Source organism: Apteryx mantelli, chromosome 6 (assembly GCF_036417845.1).
Source record: "Apteryx mantelli isolate bAptMan1 chromosome 6, bAptMan1.hap1, whole genome shotgun sequence".
Taxonomy (NCBI): Eukaryota; Metazoa; Chordata; class Aves; order Apterygiformes; family Apterygidae; genus Apteryx; species Apteryx mantelli.
In genome coordinates, this window is record NC_089983.1 from 38496147 (window position 1) to 38517238 (window position 21092).

General features: G+C 41.0%; 1 protein-coding gene across 3 annotated transcripts in view; it reads right to left on the reverse strand.

The window, feature by feature from the left end:
* Window positions 1-21092, reverse strand: part of ADCY5 (adenylate cyclase 5) — a 224259-nt gene that overhangs the window by 29488 nt on the left and 173679 nt on the right. For all 3 annotated transcript variants that reach the window (XM_067299311.1, XM_067299310.1, XM_067299313.1), the window contains 2 exons: window positions 18371-18511; window positions 4253-4275 (listed from right to left, as the gene is read on the reverse strand). In XM_067299311.1, coding sequence (XP_067155412.1) covers window positions 4253-4275; window positions 18371-18511 — 164 coding nt within the window. The remainder of the gene's footprint in view (window positions 1-4252; window positions 4276-18370; window positions 18512-21092) is intronic.

Below are 21092 nucleotides of genomic sequence, written 5' to 3' on the forward strand. Positions count from 1 at the left end.
TCATATCCATTATTGCCCGAACTGGCAAAAGGATTCATGAAAACAGTCGGATTCCCTGTTTCCTGATATCATTTCTGTAAATATTCCTCTGAAAATTTCTGAACTTGAACAATTCTCCATTTTTGAGCATTTACATTGTTCATAGGAACAAACGTGGAGAAAAAATGTGGCCTGATTCTTCTCCCTCTCCCTTTTCTGTAGTCATTTACAAGTGTGGGAAGCATAAACCAGACTGCAATTTTCTGTTCACTTGTACAAGATAGTTACTTAACATACTTGAGCTAGGAAAAAGGTAGCAAAAGCAAAGACAATATGAAATTAGATTCTACTTTCCAAAAACGCGGAATGAGATTTTAAAATTGCTGATAACCTTCAGTGCCAGTGTGTTTCCGATGCTCTGATACAGCTTCTGAAAAATGAGGCTAATTTTCAAAAACTCTTGAAAAAATAACACCGAAAACCAAATCGCCCTGAGGCATCCTGTGCTATCAGGAAATTTGAAGCACCTCCTCCCCTCCCCCAAACCTCTAGTTGCTTTTTAAATCTAACAGTATTTTAATAACTTGATGTTGTCACATTAATGGCCTGCCTTAAACCTAGCTATAGGCAGAAATTAAAAGCTAATACTGAAGTGCTGTTTTTCCTGCTCTGCTTGCATGATTGCCAAGGACACAGAGCTTGTGCTGGGGCGTATTCCAGTGGATAACTATTTCCATGCACAAATCCCATGATGGCAGAGCAGCTTATAGTTCATGTTATGTGACCTTCACCTTAGGCACTCTTAAAAAAAAAAAAAAAAAAAAAAGCCTGAGGGCTGACAAGCAAAATGAAAAGCTACACAGCTATACTATATCTCCTTGGTTTTATTTGTGCTGCATAACAGTGTATAAGCACAAACGCTGCATGCAGCCAGCGGGCCTCTATACGCATGATTATGCTGCAAGCAAAGACTACTCAAAACGGCTTCCCAAATAAAACGGGACTGTATTCTAAAAGTTAAAGGCCCACTTTCAAACGAAAGGCTCTCCAAAAACTTTCTGCAATACCAGAACAGATTTTCAGAAGCACTCGGTACCCACAGCTCTACCGTGTACCTCAGATCAAAAGAAAAACAAAGCATCTTGTTTCCATGGCACCTCCCTTTGCCCCAGCCAGTAAGTTGAACTCGTCTGTGCCTCAGCTGTGTCACAACGACACGTCGTCTGCACCTATTCAGTGACTGCATGGCAAATGCAAACCTATTTTGTCTCAACGTCTTAGAGTTATATTAGCAAATTTTAGTATTTCAGTAGGGTTGGGGGAAAAAGAGTTGCTTTCATTTTTGGACTCTAGAGCTATTTAATTCCTTGAACGTCATATATTCCACTTCGAAATTAAATGTGGTTTTGTCCCTTGAAGGAAAGGAAATTCAATTTACTTCTAGATGCTTCCTTAGAGGAAGCACATCTGCTTAAACACTCAAGAAGACGCTGCTTGTTTTCCCTCAGTCCTCACAATTCTGTGCCCCAGACTCAAAAATGAGCAAGCAAACTATTAGGCTTCATATTTACAGAAAGCCTTCCAAGATCCTGCTAGTTATTTATATGTTTGGGTCATTCACATTTAGTCGCTTCATACCACATGTGAGAGATGCTATATATTTTCCCCGAGACCCCAGGCTAAAAAGCTGGCTCAGCATTTTAGTGAACCTCCGTTAAATTTAAAGTTCCAGTCGAAAAGCGTCGCTCAGGAAGACACAAAGAGAAGAACAAACCCCGCTCGAGTTTTTGGCCTCGGCTGTTTTTAGTTTTGCAATAGGTTATTATAGCGCTAAGGATATTTCTAACACTACACTAACTTGTGGGACTGCGGCTTAGGTAGAAACAGCTCTGCAAGTTTGAAATCGCCTTGCTCGGATATTCCCAGCGAGGCGCCCACGTTCACATAGACCGCGGGGAAGCTCAGTCACCCCAACGCACCTCGCTGCTCGGGTGACTTTGGCAGCACGGTGCTCTGCCAGCTGTACCCGAGCTCATCAGTTTACAGCAAGTTTGGGTACACTTGCATAACCAGAAGGTGTGAATGGAAAGACGACGTTTTCCAGGGCTGAAGAGTGCTCTAGAGGCAGCGCCTGTAAGTCAGAGCCGAGGGCCTGCGGTAGGCTAACGAAAACCGTATGTGGAAATGCTTACGGACATCACTGCGGGTGGGGGGAAAAAAGCGGGATTTCAAGCCTACGCAAAACTTTCAGAAACACCTCTTTAAGGCGCTGCTGATATCTCTCTAAATGCAGCCACCAGAAAAAAGGTGCGAGGGACAGGAACAGTGCAAACGGAGCTTGCAGCGACTTTCACGCTCTGCCTGCAAACGTAAAGGCTGGCAATTCACCCAGCGATGCTGGCTGCAGAGCAATCCAAAAGCCGCCTGCTGATTTAGTTACTGTCTGCAAATGAAGAGTGCCAGAATTACGTATAGGCCATAATTTTCAATGCTTCATGCCCACATTCAATACTTAAATCTGCATTTAGATTCAGCATCTAAATCTGGGTTTAGGCATGCCTTTTTCAGAGATGCGTGGTGCCTGCATCTTCCTCTGCTGTCAGCGAAAAGCATGCTCAGCATTTCTGCGTGTGAGGGCACTGGACTGAGTGCTTGACCTGGTTTTGATAGCTGATTTTAAACAACGGCACTATGAACGTTTCCTGTTAGAGATCTTTTAGGCCAAACCTTTGTCCCTAAATAGAAATGCAAAAATCCTGCAACCTACACAACACGAAGGAGCTGCACCGAATCAGCACAGGTAAATACACACTCACCCTTGCCAGCACTTAGGTATTGGCCATAGCCGTTGAAGCAACCTGTTCAAGCTACAGGACGGAGGAGAGCTATTACAACCCTTTAGACAATAGTGGAGGTGCTTCGGCATTTCCTCACTCCCAGCTAACTCTGTGGTGGGCTGAGGCAGCTGAATTTACGTTCTCTTGCACAGACTATAAGGAAATACCCTGTTTCATGAGGGATGTTTCATTTTTCTATGTTCCTAAGGATTTTTCTGTTGTAACATGCTGGTTCTTTTCTGCCCAAAGTGCATCTAATATCAACAGAGTTCAGGGCAGCCACGGGCACAAGAAAACCTGGTGACTCTCCTGAGACACGTTGTACCGCCAGCAGAACATGCAAACTAAACGTTACGACAACCGAGTTTGCAGTGAAGGGCAAGGGAAGGAGAGGAGGATCCTCACGCTTTCTGCTGGCTGTGCCATATCCCAGCTCATCACACCCATTTACTTTTGGAGGGCTGTTCTCAGTGCTCAGTCCTCATGATGTGAATTTTCCCAAAGACGGATTTTCAGGTGCTCAGAAGCATTTCTGTGCCCTAGCTCACGGAGGTCCCCCGAGTCCTGACCAGCAGCCTGAGAATGCCGGCAAGGAGCAATAGCGCCGTATCATCAGGCTCCTCTACGTCCACCTGTCCCACTCTGAGCAAGGCTACAATTAATGCCATCCACTGTGACTGAATAAGAAATTTCTACAGGCACCTTCAACACCAGAAATGCTTTTGTTATACTCAGGTGCCAAAGTTAACGGTAAACATGGTTGGATTTTTTTTTTTCTCTGCAGAAGCAATTTTCCAGCACAAAATACCATTCTTATTAAACTGTTACTTTTACCAATTTTTTTTAATGTTATACATGAAAAATATGGAAAAACTGCTTTCATGTGTCTATATTTTAGAGCATGAAAGTATGAATTTTCTTTTTGAAATTAACTGTAGTTTCTGAGTTTATTTAGACAGACACATTTATTTATATATTATATTTAGTATTACTTTATATTTTATTATTATATTTTATTATACACTGTATTTATATATTATTATACATTTTATATATGTAAATAAAACTCAGAAACTGTATACATACATACATATATATATATATACACACACACACACACACATACACATTTCTTATCAGAGAAGTTCAACACTGTAAAACATCCTTTACATGTAGATTTTGTTCTCGGGATATTTCATTACAAAAACTAGTTAAAACCACCCAGACAAATATATGTTTTGAGGGCAGTGGCAATTCTTAATGCACACCAGTCAATACAGCACCTTCAGAATGGCTTTCCCTCCAGGAGAAATCCCTGAGGAGTCCAGGCACTATTCTTGTCTGTTGGGCATTAATTTTTATTGTTGTTTCTTTTTAATAAGAGAAAAACAAAATCTGGAAACCTAACAGTGTATGATAGAAGTAAATTTGCTTACTTGTCCTTGGGGTCCTCAAAACCCTGAAAGAAAGGAAAAGGACACAACAGTTAGGAAACAGGCTGACCTTGAGAATACCATGTATTCTGAAGAATAGCATTTCAGAGAGGAGTTTTCAGTGAGTTCATTTGTTAGGTGTTGATGGAGAACCTTACCAACCCAAGGCAATATTTTGTGCTGCTGTGTCATCAGGTGGACAGAACAATTTTTTATAAAAACACATGTCCTCAGATATAAATTTCTGGAAGCGAAGATAAGGGAGATGCTTCAGTTGATTGTTGCCATGCATTATTTGAGGTGTCTTTTCCTTTTTTTTTTTTTTTTTTAAAAAAAAGGTCACCATCACAAATGCAATAACGGAAATTATACTGATATTATACTGACAATATATTGCTCTTGAGACAAAATTCAGACTGATAACACACAACAACTGTTGCATTCAACAAAGTTCCACCTCTTTAAGTTGGAGTTTTGTGAAGGGAGCTGGATGCACTTCAACTTTCATTTCTTCAATAGGAACCTTAAGGGGTCTCCTTCCTTCTGCCCTCACTATATGGATACACGAAGTGTGTTTTCTTGAATAAGAATACAGAAATTATTTATAATTTTTGCAATAGTTGAAATGCTCGTAATTCCTTCAGGACCACTTGAACCGAGTAACAACAGTATGTATTTTAGGTCAGCCATACTTTAAAAGTGGCCAGAAGGCCTTAGAGAAAAATATGTATGGACAGATAGCTTTAAATATTTAGTATTAACATTCCTAATAGATCAAATGGAATCAAAATGGACATTTTACATGGGGTAAGCCAATATCTGCCCTCTGAAATCCTGGCATAAATTTAACCGAGGTCAAGAAAAGTTGTGCTTGCATATTTGACAGGCAGGGTCAAATATACAAGCACAGGGTTTGTCCCTTGAGCTCCAAAACATATAAGAAACATAGCTGGGAGACATGACAAATTCCTTTCTTTTTCCTCCCAGGGACCTCAGGCCAAAAATGCTCCGAGCGCATGAAGATACTCCAGCTACGGGAACTGCAGCCGCTACCAGGCTGGGGGGAATAAACTGAGATCCTTCCTCAATGTGGCTGAATTGCAAGTAGCAATCTTCTGGCAAAAGTCTTCCCACGGCTGCCCTGTCTGACACCATCAGAGACAAGAACGTCGACCAGATATTACGTGAAAACCAATTTTGACCTTGCTACTGGTTAACAATATGGTGACTTTGTGAGAGGCAGAAGTAAAACCAAGGCAGCCTGTCCAAACGACATCAGCTTGGCATGGGGAAAAAGGTGGGTTTTGTCACTCAGGTCAACAGTCAGGACTGTGATTCACTGAGTGAGACATTTCCATTTTTATGTACTCAGTCTCCAACTAAAACCCACACTTCAAAATAGAAACTGCAACTCCAACTTAACCCATCAGAAATTCAGATAAAGGAAGTTTCTTGGTCCCACGTACTAACCACCAGCAGATTAATGCTCAGTGGGAAGAAGGAAATAGTAATGTTGGTTCAAAGTTAGCATGTCCAGTTATCCAAACCAAACAAAACATGTGCTTTTGACTTCACATTAAACAGTGATGAAGGGATCATTCAGCTTTCTGTTGTGTGGAGTTATTTTTTTGCTTAATCATTTTACAGTTGTCAGGAATATCTGATTTATTTATTTATCCTCTAAGCAATGCTATAACACAATGCCAAAAATGAAAGCTCACTGATTAATCATGGAGACAAAATGCTCACTAATTTGTCTGGTGTCATAGCCAGTTAGGCTAAAAAAAAAGAAAACCAGCCGAACACGAACAGCTACCAGCCAACAACTAAGGGGAGGGGACCAGTGTGAAAACAGACTGTACTTATTTATTAGACAGACATCAAATTCACATTTTCAAGCTTATCGGCATGGGAACTGGATGACTAACTCCATTTGGAGGGTCCCCCCAAATGCTCTGATTTTCATGGGCAGCAGCACAACCATTGATACTACTGAAATCTTGAAACTAAATACAGACCTCAAACTGCTGCCTTCTAGGTGTGCAAGTTTGAGGTTATAGGCCAACCAGGTCAATCCACAAGAAAACCTCAGCAGACGTACCCTCAAAAAGGAGTACATCTTACATCTGAGTAGTATTTCAAGCACGGACAAATACATCAGCTGCATGTTTAACTGGCCATTTATATGAGTGATCATTTGGTCCATGTGGAATTGGATTCTCCCCTGCTTATCTCCCCCAGCAAACCTGTTATAAAGAAAGTCTCTAAAATAATACAGAATTAATTGATTAAGCTTTTCAATTTAAAATACTGAATTGTGCTTAAAACCCTAGAAGTTATTCATGCTGGCAGCTCAAATTAAATTGATATTTCAAAATTAAAAACTCCAAAAAGGCATATTTCAGGTAAAGCAACAAAGGAAAAGATTATTACATTTTCTTTCATGGATCTTCATCTAACAAGACTAAATATTTAAGAGTGACTTGAACTTCAATTAAAGAGAATCAGCTTAAAATAAGTAGTAGTAACCTCTTTAGTTAAGCAAATTAAATGATTCACTTCAAACATTCCCATTTTATATGAAAGATTCTTCATGCAAAATTTCCAAAAATGGAATTGTCATGGAGAAAGGTCTGCAAGATTATTTAAGTGAAAAAAATCCCAAACACAGCTTCTTAAAAACTGATAGCTTATTACAGGAAATCTTTCTTATTTGCACTGAAATACTTTGCTAAGATACAGAGAAAATATGGCTTAACAATCCGGCCGTCACCAGAGATTTTTTCCCCTATCCATTAAAGCACCAGTATCTCAATTACATACCAAGAATCTTCCTAAGTGGAGAAGATATCACACACACAGGGTCCCACTGCTCGCCATGTTTAGGGTTAGGAAGGAAATTTCCCCCCTGGGTTCTCGCTGATGTATTTTCACCTCCTCCTGCCTTGTGGGCATGCTTGGCCCATTAGAATCACTTGGAAGTCTTCACTAAAATTATTTCCTTCCCCTTGCACAAGGCTTGGGCACTAATGGCACACTGGTCGTTGTCTTCTCTGCAGCTACCAATAGTTTAGCTTCTGGAGGACTCAAATGCTTTGATCCAGTTAACCTTTGGCTCAGCATAGGGCTTTTCGCATGAACCGTAACGGTCTGTTATACACAGGGTAAGTACTAAGCACAATCAATCTTGTAGAGATGTGGTGTGCACGGATTTGCCTTGATTCCTAAGGACTAACGCACTCATGGTCTAGTAGACAAACGACCACAAATAACAAGTTCCTTAAGATACACTAAGCAGCAAAGACAGAGGTGATAGCTTTCCTCTCTTACTGCCCCGCATTCTGCATTAACGCCGCTCGTCCGCCCGCGCTGCTGGAGCGATTCACCCTGTGCTAGTGCATGGGTCAACACGCGGTACTACCTCCCGCATGCCATCAGCAGGCCAAGAAAAATGAAATAACAGGGGGGGTGCTGTGGTGAGCACGTCCATAAAGCCTCTCTCCAGCAGCCCTGAGCTCGTTTCGACTCTGCCGCCCGCCAGAGGCTGCCGAGCTGTGTGGGTGCAGCGGCGTACCCAGCCTGTTAGGTATAGAGCCAGTGCTGAGCTGCGCAAAGCTATGCCAAAACTGGCATTTCTGCACACGCACAAACAGAAACCTGGATGCCCAGGAAATACAATACATAAAAATCAGGGGCCTCTCATTTGGTAGAGGGGGAATGAAGGGGCAGGAAGAGGAGAAGCCTATTTCTGGAGTTGAGTGTCTAAATCCCCTCTTGACTCTCATGGATTTGTGCCCAGCTAGCCGCAAAGCAGTGCCAAGAGCTTTCTAGGGCGCTAAGAGCTAAAGGCTGGGAATTTTTCTGCAGAGACGAGAGTGGCAAGAGTGGTGATGGCTACAAGGATCAGGCAGATATGAGTTCACAGGAGCTCCAGAGCAGCTCCACAACCATGGTGGTGAAGTAGCCCTTGTTAAGGCCAAAATTCCTTTTCTCTAGAAGGAAATATAAGGCATAAGAAGGCTCTTATCGCAGTGCATTACTAATGGACTGTTGCATATAGGATCTCATGCAAATTTTATTCAATCTCATTTTAAATCTCCCCAATACTCAAGTTTTTACCCCTTCCCCCAGGAGGCTGCATTATTCTGCCATCTGATGGCAAATGTAAAAGTAATAACATGTAATAACTGCTCTGAGACTAAGACAGGTCTGTCTTTGTCTTCAGGAATATTAACTCAAACTTAGCTGAATTGGCTCCCTCAAAGGCAACACCACCTACCAAAGAACAGTCCTGCTTTTTCTTCTTTTCTACATCAATGAGATTTTTAAAAAAACATATTGTTATGGTAGGTCAGCTGGCTCTGAATTTACAAGCACTTACTTTTAATGACCATCCTCAGTGGAGGTAGACACGTGAAGGAGAGAGAAAGAGGGAATGTTCCATCATTGCGTCTGTCCCAAAGGTTTATAATTTTATGGGGGATGTTTTATGAGTATCTATTGTGCTAAAAGCTCATATGACTGCCATCTCTCTGCTTGACTTCTAAATTAACCAGGCCCTTTTCTTTGAAGATTGAGATTCCTTAAATAGAATGATAGACTGTTTGTCAAAGCCATGACAAGCTGACTGCCATACCATCATGCTTCAAATCAAGAACCATTAGAAATAATAATTCCAACTTTGAGAACATCCAACTCTGAGAACATCATTAAGATGTTGTAACTAGGCAAAGAAAAGTGGAACAGGCTTTACATCTATCTCCCTTTTTACCTTTTCATTTAGCTCCAGAAATAAGACTGTAGAGGGGCTGATGAGCTCTATGACCTTCCATGGTTTGAAAGCATGGATTCTGCCTTAAAAACTTCACTGGCAACTCCAACAAAGATTGTAAGGGCAAAGATGACAAAGAAACCCATTTTGCATGCCTTTGCTCACCTCCAGAACAAAGTTGAAAAGTGACTTAACTGGTATTAAGGGAGAGATCAAAAGAACTTTAGACCTAGGGTCAAGAAGAGCAGGGACAAAATCAAGTCTGTAAGAGGCCAGACCAACTTGCAAAGCAAAGGTGTTTCACAGAGACAGGGACCATGGAAAACGGAAAAGGAGCCTGATGGGCAGACAGCAGATGTAGTTAAAAACAAACTTGGTATGGCCTCACCGCATAACTGATTATTCACCTCTGTTTTCAGTAGTGTTATGCATTCTGTCTTTGTCCCTGTGGTCAACGAGGCAAGGCTTTGAAGATAAATGCTAGGTGTAAGAGCAGAAAAAACCTGAAGGACTTTAAAGCACTCAAGCCAGAAATAGCACAATTTTTATACCAGAGCTCTGAAAAAAAGGGCACATAAAATACTAAGTCTGATAGGAAAGATATTTAACAAGCGTCTAAGTGCAGAACAACAATCTGGCATAAAACTAGTTTATGAAACAGATTTTATGAGTGTGTCCTCTATAGCTGGAGCATATGCTAATGAGCTAAAGGAAAACTGGAGCACTCCTTCCTTCTGCATCCCACCCCATTTGATAAATAGACTTTCATCCCTCTGCACTGCACACACTGCTTTGTTCTGCTAAAAATGATTTAGTAGACAGCCCCTAACGGGCAGACTGGATTTGGCCAAGCCCATGAATATGTTCGGCCCATCAGATTTATACTGTGCAGAGCAGAAGTTGTTGCTTTTGAAATAGGTATTCCCCCCTTAATTTTAATTAACTTCTGGTGAACCTACACCTCTGACAAGTGCAGGTTGCATACAATTTCCAGTTTTGTATGAACTCTGAATCCAAATTTCTACAGTTGAAAGGCCACATTTGCAAGTGAAATTTTATGTTTTTTTTGTGCTTCACTTGTTAACAGTTACCATAACTGAGCTTGCAAAACAGAAAAGACCTAAAAATAGGTAGTCCTAGAAATGCTCTGTATCACTCACTGGCTGCTTAATCTCTGTCCTTTCACCTCTACACTCCAGCTGATGATAAAGACAACAGAAACTTTACAGAAACTACTGTCAAACAGGCTCTGAATCAGAACACCTAAATCACAGACACAGACAGCCTGAATGCAAACCTATCCAGCCTTAATCAAAATCTCTCACTGGCACTAGCCATAGCTGCTCACCATCTCCGAAAAATCAAACCCAAACCTGCAGAACTGCATCCTTTTATCATTAAAACTTACTGTGCATTTTAGAAAGCTTTGGTAAAAAAGAAAAACAAAGGATTCTGGTAAATGCCACAATTTCATCTCTGGTATCCACCTGTTCAAAGCTGCCCCTGACACCACAGGAAGTGTAGTAATCAATATCTTTACTTCTGTAGGCTTAATTTAGTCCCATTTGAAGACCGACTGACACTTTTCAGTAATGTCTTGAGTCAACCCCCCTTTTCCTCTATGACTATGGCTTATTTGAGAACACGGTATGGAATGGTGGAAAAACTATCAATGCAAAATTTCCAAGCAAATATTAAACTCTGACTAAGTTTCACAAAAGCAGCTGCAGATCAGCTGTTGCATATTAGCTAGGCACACAAGTGCTGACTGTTATTCCTCTTTTAAAGAATTTAATCAAGGATGATTGCAAGCCCTGATCAACTAGAATAAAGTTTAAGTTTGCAGATGAGGATATAAAACTGTATGAAGCCTCTGACAATTCAAGCAATGTACAATGTTTTATATGGCTCCCACTCCTTTAAGTGAGATAACACAGAACATTTAAATCAGGCAAATCCTCTTTGCAGAAGCACCAAAGCAATTATATAGAATAACTGGAGGATAGGATTCCTCCCCTCACTGTTAGCGAGCTATCTAAACCAAATTGGCAATATAAAACCCAGACTAGATTAACAATTTCCTCCCAGGTCTACAGCAATACAGGGAGACTACAGCAAAATGGATGGCTTGAGGGTTTCTCCCTACTTAAGCAAGCAAGAGTTCAGGGGATTCTCAATACCACAATAGCAGCAAAAAAAACAGCGGGTCAAATTCTTCTCCATTGGGTGCCTCTGTCCAACTCCACTGACGTCAATGCTGCTATTACCAGATTTAGTGGATGATTGCTGGAAAAGAGGATAATGGTGACCTCAAGTTAAATGAAAACCTTTAGAAGGAGGGTGAACCCTTCTGTGCCTCATTCATGGAGTAAAATCCTCTTCCCTTTGATGGGGCTGCACTACTGTCTGAGAAAAACTTGCCCCACTGAGTTTTATTTTAAATTTGTAATCATTTCTGGTGTTTAATCAGTTTTGTTGGCATAGAACTAGAGTTTGTTCCTTTGAAGCACCTGTTCCCCGGTTTTGATTTCTGAGTAGCAAGAAAATCTACTGTATGGGCAACTTGGAGACAACAGAGGGTGGGAATAAGCTGTACTTGTGATGCAACATGCAGAGAACTGTCTGATTTTAAATGGAGTGAATGATACAAAGAACTATATGGTTGAATGACCAGGCTTGTAGATGAGTTTTGTTTCATTAGAAAGTAAACACCAAACAATCAAGTATCATGTACTACACCATGCACGCAGCTCTGAACAACACAGAACACACAAATCAGGTAGTGCCTACCTGAAATAAAAGCTTATTCTTCATTGCACTAATCATTTCCAGGATGTATTTTTTAACTTTGTCCTAAATTTTTAACATCTGCTTGCAGTCATGTGCAGAAACCCTATTTGATTTAATTTCAGTTTTACTTTGTAACTAACATTGACCTCACGCACAATTTCATTGCAGATTAAATGCTTAGTGAATTGTACTTGGACTCATAACAGACACATGGTCAGAGTGAAATCAGCATTGCAGATCTTCAAGGTTTCCTCTTTCTGTTTCTAAACTTCCTGATGTTAGACCTTTCCAGTAGCTGAAAGAAATAAAAGAAAGCCTGCCAGGCATCTACAACCAGGCTCAGTAATCACATTAGCAATTCTGCTCACATTTGGTTATAAGGACTTACAGGTACCTGTTTCTACAGTAAACCTTCCCCAAGGCATGTATCAGTGGAACAGGCTAAGCTGCTCAATCCTACCAGCCAGTGCAAAATAAGTGTAATAAACATACAGCAGCCTTAAGAAACAAGGCCAGGACTTTGCATGGCTGACTAGATCTCATGACACGCCTAACGTTTCCTTTTCTAGAAGCCAGGTAGCATTCAGCTGTGTCACGTCTTAGTTCTCCAAGCACCACCCCTGCCCGGGACACTGCCTCATCTGATCACGTGAAGTGCTGACTTCTGCCCACTGTGATGGATGATCTGTATTGAAACGGATGCTTTCTAAAAGATTAGACAAATTTTGAGATAAAAATCAAATGGAAAAAAATACCTGGGCAATTATTCTGACAGTCTGGGTACTACTAGTGTGACCATAGTAGATGACGGACCCAAGTCAAGTTGCCATGGTTTATTCTGGACTCTCCTATGCTGCTGCAGAGGAGGCAAACCTCATACTGGGACATACCATGAGGAGCTCTGGCTGTAAGACCCAGGCAATGACCAACATCATCTGGGCAGCACTGCATTCAGCGTGGGGCACTGCCTCTTATCGAAGACGTGGCAAGCGCCCACAGGAGGAGAACCACCACCACAGGCCTGGAGAGCACAAACTATGGAAGGAACTTGATGAAGGAACTGGAGTTGAGCAGAGACATGGTAATAGTCTTCAAACACATAAAAGATAACTGCAAAGAGAAGATTAATCTGTTCTCTATCTACTGCAAATAGCTCATGAAGCAGCCTATTTTAAAACTGAAATGTCGGAGTCTGAAGTTAAACATCAGGAAAAATAATTAAACCATTGAAGAGGACACCCAGCAAGGCTGTTGAGGCTTTTAAGCAAGGGTTGAACAAATATCTGTCAGGAGTGTTGCAGGTATAGCCTGCAGGTATGGCCTTTCTCTATGGGGAGAGATAGATGAGAAAATACCTCCAATTCTGTGCAGCCTAGACTGGAAAATTCACAATATCTTTAAGTCTATCATATATTCTTTATTTCCTATAAATTATCCTAATACGGATTTTTTTTACATGATTATGTTTATATTTGCACATTTTGCTATTTCCCCCTAGACTGAAAAGTCTCGAAATAAAATCAATAAAATGTTTTCAGTAAAATCAGGAATTACTTAAGCTCCTTATATAGCCTTTTCCTTACATCTGGAAAATTTTTCTTAACTTAGCTCTTCCTTGCAGCAAATTAAGATGATTATTTTTCATCCTGTCCTTTGCAGACATGGAGAATGATTTATCACCATCTTCTGTCCTTACAGCCTTTCAAGTACTGGAAGACTTTTGTTCCTACTCAATCTTTTCTTTTCTAGACTAAACAAACCCAAAACTTCAGCCTTTCCTCACAAGTCACATTGTTGAAACTCTCTCGATTTGTAATTTTCTCTACTGAATTATCTTCAGTTCATCCATGCCCTCCTAAAGGACTGCATTCCCAAATTGGATATGGTTTTCCAACTAAGGCCATGCCAATGCATACGAGGGTAAAGGATGCAAGAAGAAACATTTGGTCATCTAGAACAGCCCTGGCACTTTGGTAGGTACCTACATTTGCCTTTTTTATTGTTTACAACAAACTTCATTCAGTTTATATACTATTTCAATCCTCAGATCTTTTTTTTTTTTTTTTAATTCTTTCTGCAGACTTGTTTTGCTGATGAAAACTGAGGCACAACTATTATTTCCAGAAGTCTAAAATCCATGAATATGTATAAAAGCACTCTGAGATCTATACTGGGAAAAGCAAAGTATTTCTTTGTAGTGTATAAATATTCTTATAGCTATAAATATACCTGTAATCATAAATGCTTTCAAGTTGGTTTTATTTTTGACCCTTTTGCAATTAAATTTTAGACCTCAGCAACAACGGGGAACACAAGGCTGGCGTACGTAGACTTGTGGGAACTCTGTGCCTTTGGGTGTATCACAAATTGTACAAAAGTCTGCATTTCCACGGAGATACAGACAGTAACTGGTCCTGGACTGCCTGTTTTTGTTTAGGAAAGAAGAAAACGTACTACAAAAGCAATAAAAAGAGAAAGCAGCTGAAAGTAGCTTTGCTGCTGTTTTCTGGCTCTTTTCATATTCTGCAGATAGCCACAAAGCTGGTCTTGTCCAGGTTTCTTCTCTCAGCTTGTCTGGCCTGTGTAAAGCGAGCACGGCAACCTTTTAACCGCTCTATACGTTTCACGCTGAAAACAGCACCCTGTGCAATGACACAGGCCCAGGGGGTGAGGTTCAGAGCAGAGGTTGCCAGCTCAGAGGTTGCTTTCCCATGGCATTCGTGTCTGCTCTTTCTCAGCCTCTAAAATAACAGGCTTCGGGGGGGAGACAGGGTGGGGGAAACCCCTGACATGGCAGCACAACTCAGCGAGGTCCCTGGGGTTGGCTTTCTCCGAGCAAGGCTAAGGAGAGGGCAGGATTAGCAACGGCAATGTTGGTGTTTCCCGCTCGCTGTCTCCTGGGAGGCTCTGCATGGCAAGAAGGTCCACCACTAACGCATGGGAGGGGAAAAAGAAGGATCTGGGATGCTCTGGAAAGCAGAGCAGCACAGGAGGAAGGCAGAGAGGCTGTTGGGCAAGAGAGGATGACACAGCACAGTTGTAATCTCAGCTGACTCTGACCCCAGTTAGCTAGAAGGTTAGGACTAGGAAAATAAGTCCAGTTATCCAGGGCATTTTAGATTATCACTACAGGGACACATATGCAATATTTTGCATTACTTATATGCATGTGCGAGTGCCTGAATAAACTCCCGAGCGCCTTGGTGAACAATATGAACTTAACCCAGAAGTACTATGTAAAGTCAGCTGGACCCAGCAGGGACTAAGCCCAAGCCACAAGAAAGAAGCAAGGGTCCAGGGTCTCCATCTCCTGCTGGCAGGACTGCCTGCCCGGACAAGACTGGCTGGACCAGCATCTCTGTGCGATGCAGTGCCGATGCACTCAGACATGTCAGTGTGTTGAAATGCCATGACAAGTGGGGCGGGAAAGGAGTATATGGGCACCTTTGATACTAATCCATCTCATCCAGGACTACTACTAACATATTTCAAACCTTAGAGTAGAGACAGCTACCAGAGCCAGTGTTCAAAAGAAAGAAAAATCTCCAAAAACTTCTCTTTTCTATTAAATATAATGGTTCCCTCCCAAAAATGCAATACTGGGAACTTTAATATTGTCTCTTGGGAAATTCTCAGTAGCACCAGAAAAGTATCTCTTTTTTTTTTCCTGGAAACACAGTTGTCTTCACAATGCAACATGCTCTGTATCCTGTGACAAAAATTCGGGTCCTTTATAACCCTCCATATTACCCTCTACACACAAATGTATTTATATACACATATCAACACATTGTAACTGCACCTCACCGTAACATCTCCCTGCTCCTGACATAGTACTATCTGATGATTGCCTTTATAAATTCCTGTTTCAAAATTAGAAGGCTAAAGAGCTTCAGGTTTTAAAGAGAAAGGCAAAGTTGCACTTCTTGCCTTCGGCATACTTCCTGGACTAATCCAACCTTACACGTCCGTAGTTCCCAAGAGAAAAGGCTACATATAATTGCATACAGGAGGGCTGGAGAAAGGTGGGTGAAGTGGAACAAAGAGCACGTTTTCAGGAGCTTTGAAAGCCGGTGCTGCTTATCAAGATCAATGAGATGCCATCCCAGAGGAGTGCTGAAAAAGCCTTTGTAGCTCGGCTCCCCTGTTGTTGGTTTGTATTTTGTATTTCTGAGCAGGCAGTCTGTAGATAGCATACATGTATAGACAGGTTTAAGCACACACAGCAACTGTATAACACAATGTGAGAGAGTACATACAAATAAAGTCATACTATGCAAGGCTGGGTGGTGCAAGGAAAAGCAAATTTAAATCAGCACTTAATTAATCCAAAGACAGAGAAAGAGTTGAGAACCGAGAAAGAGAAATTGCTCATATGATCTAATCAATAAAATATCCACCTAGCAGATGTTAAAATGGTCTCTATTGCATGGAGAGCAGCATGTTTTAGCTTTGACCGTAGCGTCTCAAAGATACATCAGTAGGAAATGCTGCAAATAGCAGATTTAAAAAAAGGTACACAAAGAACAACAAAAAGTCTAGCTGAGAATAAGTAATAATATATCTAAATCAGGTTTAAATTGGTGTTCAGAAAGAAGCCTGAGCCATTCAACACAGACAACATCAGCCTCTCCAAGAAGAGCTTGCTACAAAAGGTAACATAAGCCTACCGACCAGGAAAGACTTTCTGAGCAGCTGATTTCATAAAAAGGTAAATACCTTTGCAAGAAAGGGTTCAAGATAAGGAAAGAAAAAAGAAGAGAATCTTTTCCTCCTACCAGCAATGGGCAGCAAAGTTTTCAGAACTCAGCTTGATATTTTGATAAATAATTATGTTTTTCCAACTGAATAACCAGCTAGACATAGCAAACTGTAATTAACACCAAGAAGCACAATACCATTTGGCATGCTCACACCTTGTTTCTGAACAGGAGGATACAAGAACTCCTTAAAAGCTATTCAAAGAAACTTATAATTATCTGCTAGTGTGATTAGGCTCTCCTAATAATGTCACGCCTATTGAGTGCACCCTATTGAAAAGCCCACATAAAAAATGCACACTTCCACAGATCTGTATGCTTATGTCAGAAACCCTCATTTGAAGATTTGAGAAAGGAAAGAAGCATTGCTATGGAAATTAAGAAATTCAGCTTAGCATTGTAAAATAATATTATGATTGAATAATATTAGCACCAACTATTAATAAATGTGCCAGCATTTCCCATTAGAATACACCATATGCAGTGAGTGCCTTATAGCTAGGCTGAAAAACGTTAAAGCTGTGGAGGTGAATCTCAAGTTAAAAAGTTCTTTGAACACCTCTAGGGCCTTGGTGAACTGGAGCAGAATCTTGACATTGGGCAAGAAATGGGCAAGAAAATGGGCAAGAAATACCCACTTCTGACTGTGTATGAAGTGTCAAAACAGTGTGATAAACTGTTTGCAGAAGGACTCCAACTTTCAATCATCCCTAATAAACTGCAGAGGGAACACAAAAATCCTGCAAACTCAGTGGGTGAATTCCAAGCTGGATATGCAGCTATATATTGTGCATGCAAAATAACTAACAGAATGTGATTTGCAATCCCCAAATGGTTATGACATTTCCAATCTGAAAAACATCCCCATGTGTGACCAAGGTAAATATATTTTAATTTTGTCCTACATTATCCTGACATACAGAATGTTAAAGGGAATTCATTTGTTTAGAACTTTGACTAAAGATTAACAAGCTAATGCTCAAAGAGCAATCTGATTATGGGAGTTATTATAGAGATGATAAATATTATTATTATTACAAAATGCCTATCATAACTGAAACTCTCTTTTCTTCATCTTTATTGAAGATGAAACAAAGATCTCATCATCTCCAACTTTACCTAAAATGAGCCATAAAAGTGTTCCCAGTCTGATTGTGCTAGTTACCAGCTACTTACCTATTTTAATTTAGAAGGAATGAAGGGTATAAGCAAGAAATGAATAAACTTGCTATCTTAGGTCAATTAGTCCATATACTTTAGAATGTATTGTCAAGAGTTAAATACGGTAGCATCTCACATAATTCATGTGACAGAGCTGCCATTTTCCTGAAAGGTTCCTGTAGACCCATGAGTATATATGGACGTGTAGCTTACAGAAAGTGCATGGCATCTAGCTGTTACAATGCAAATAAGAGATCTCTGCAGGTGCTAAAGTCCATTACGGACTAGTTGAATTGTATGTCTTCTGCTATTTGAATGCTGGGGTTACTGAGGAGTTTTTGTAGATAATCAAGGCTTCTCGACCAGCCTGGATCAGTTTTCAGAACACAGGACAAGTCAAACAAAAGAGCTCTCTTTGTGCCATTCTGCCTCGCTTCCCCTTTCAAACAACCTTGGGCCTCATCTCACAAACACTCACCTCCGGATGTACCAGTTATTACTTCTGCAGTCAAAGTAGAATATACCACCGCCATTTGGAAAATGCCCTCAAGGCTGCAAAAACCTTCAGACAAAGCAGGGGGGATATATAACACTGTATTAAGAAGAACTGTAATTAATGACCATAAAGCAAGGCATTACCATTCTCTTCATCTCCTTGGAGACCTGGTGAGCTCCGAGGTGGTTATAAAAGGGCCGGTCAACACCCCAGTGTGGCGGGTTATGGCTGATGGAATTCGTGCGCTGACGGTTCATCTTGGCTATTGTGGCTTTCTCATCTTTCTGAAACACAAGTAAGAAAGAAATGGAGAATCATTTTTGAAACATTTATGTGCCAGTCATTCTCCAAGCACCTCTCATTTCTGATCTCCTGAACTTTATGAAATGGCTGCTGACCAGGAGCAGGCCAAGGTGATCATTGCTCTCTCTCTTCATACCTACACGGGAAAAAAATTTAAAAGACTTCCCCTAAGTGGTGCCCACCATTTTACTCATTTGCTTGTTTTGAACCACCACCATAACCTGTGCAAACACAGAGAACATTCCAAAACTGAGAGACGTCCATTTCTTTTTTTTTTTTTTTAAATAAACTGAATCATTTCAGATAGGAAATAATAACAGGGAAAAAAAAATTGCTGTGTTTGCAAGCGACACAACACAAAGGATTCAAGGACATGCAGAAAGATCCAATTAGAGAATAGGAACTGTGAAACTATGGGAATGAAGAACATCTTTCTCTGCAGGTCACTTTCCACACTTGCAAAAACAGAACACCTTTCCAGAGGAGACAAGGAGAGAACATAAATCTTGCAAACAACTTTACTGTGTAAGTGCTAAGGATAACGATGCTGCAAGTGTGTGATAAAATTGTCTCTCTCTCCCCTAACGCTAGCCACAAATTTTGTCATTGGCAGCAACGTTCCTGAATTTCAGGCAGGGTCTTTGGTTTTGTTATTAGAGATGGTTTTGAATTGTGGTTGTAAATTGAGCTTATTGCAAAGTTTGCACAGCATCTGACTGAAAGCTTTTATTCAAGCTCAATCTCAGTTAAAAAAAAAAAAAAAAGCAGAAGTGCAACATGTAATTAGGCCACAAAATAGGCTGGCTACTTCCTTACTTTGAATGTATTCTCTGGTTTAAAAAGATGGGCAATCTTCCACGTGGAATGTTTTCTATGGAAAGACAGGAGTTTGCTGTACACAGCGAAACCCTTCGATCTTTAGCATGGACTGCTCCCAGAGGTTTGCTCCATGAGGACTGTGTGATTCAGCTGTGCTGCCCTACAAGGCAGAGGGGCAGCAATTGCCACATCCTTACTGAAGAGAGACAAACTTTGGAAAGCTTGAAGGATCAGACAGTGCTGATATCTAAAACTTGGCTATTTATTAGTTTGAGAGATCAAGCTTTTTTCAAGAGATTGCCTGCTTCCATGGAAGTACTGAAGAAGTTAGACATAATAGTTAATTTTGGATTTCAGAAGGTGTTCAGACACCTGAATAATGGTTTAAGTTCTGTATGAAAATACAGGTTGGTCTGCATCTATTTTTGCCTGGAGTCTGCTTTCCCTACCTATTTACTTTGATTCCCTGCCACTCGCTGTAACGTGTACCTGTCAGGAGTCTGCAAAATACCTGGTGTTATTTCGATGGTAACCAGAGAGTTAACTGTCAAGTGCTATACTGCTTTAATCTTTTTTCTTTTTTTTAATAGAAGAAAAAGCCTGTTCAGATTCAGTGCCTGACTGACAACCATGGGAAATCATCATCTCTTTCCTTGCAAAGAGGAGACAGCTCCAATGACAGCACTTCCCACGAGTCTGCATGCTCCCCACGCAGGGACCAGCTGTCCTCCCGCGCAGTCCTGCGGGCTTCCCGACCACGAGCCGGGGACACGGTGCCACTTGCGATGGGAGACCAGCGCCGGACACCTGACCAGCCCCGTGACGACATGCCGTTGTGGTCACCGCAGCCCTGGGCTACCAACAAAGCTCTTTTCCCACCCAGCCAGAAGCAGCTGCAGGATTTTGAGGAAACTTGATGCCCTGTTAGCAGTCACCTGAGCTGTGAAAGAGCGCCAAGGAATCGCCCAAGGGAACTGCCAGCTCCCGGGAAGCTTGCCGGAAAGGCTGGTGGGTGCTCCCACGTGGCATGCCCCCAGGTCTGCAAGCGCCTATCAAGCCAGCCTCCTCCCCGCATCCAACCCACCACTGCTTCATCATCCTGAAGCGCTGAAAACTTGATCCCTCGGCACCAGACGAATTTCACATGAGCAATCATGACAGAGCCACTGGATAACCTCCAGGAGAGCTGCCTTTTAAACATTTCTAAAAATACACAAATGCGATGCAAAGCTGATGTTCAGATTCGAGGTGGTTTGAGGTTTTGTTTTTTAAAAGTCACAGCACGTTATGGTCTCTCAAATCATTTGTAGCATTTTAGATGCAATCCCTTTTCCATAATTAAGCTTTTTTTTTTAATATATCATATGATGCCAGAAAACTGGTAGAAAATATAGATCCATTATCTACAAGAAAATATATATTGTTTTCAGTATTAAAAGTGATGCTGCCTGTCCATTTTATTACAGCTTAGTGAAGGGTTTTCAACCAGTAGCAATCAAAAAACCCAGACAATAAAGCTAGTCTGGGGACCTATAAAAGCAAAGCTATTTGGTTACATTACAAATGCTTTTACCTCAACAGATGATAAAAGATACATACAACAGATTTTCCCCCATGACTAAAAACATTCCAGCAGGAAGTCAGCCTTAGCAAATTTGGTTGGAATTTGAGAAAAGCTTTAATGACAACTTCAAGCAGATGCACTAAACCCTCTCAGCCAGCAAGTAAACTATCTACCTGCTT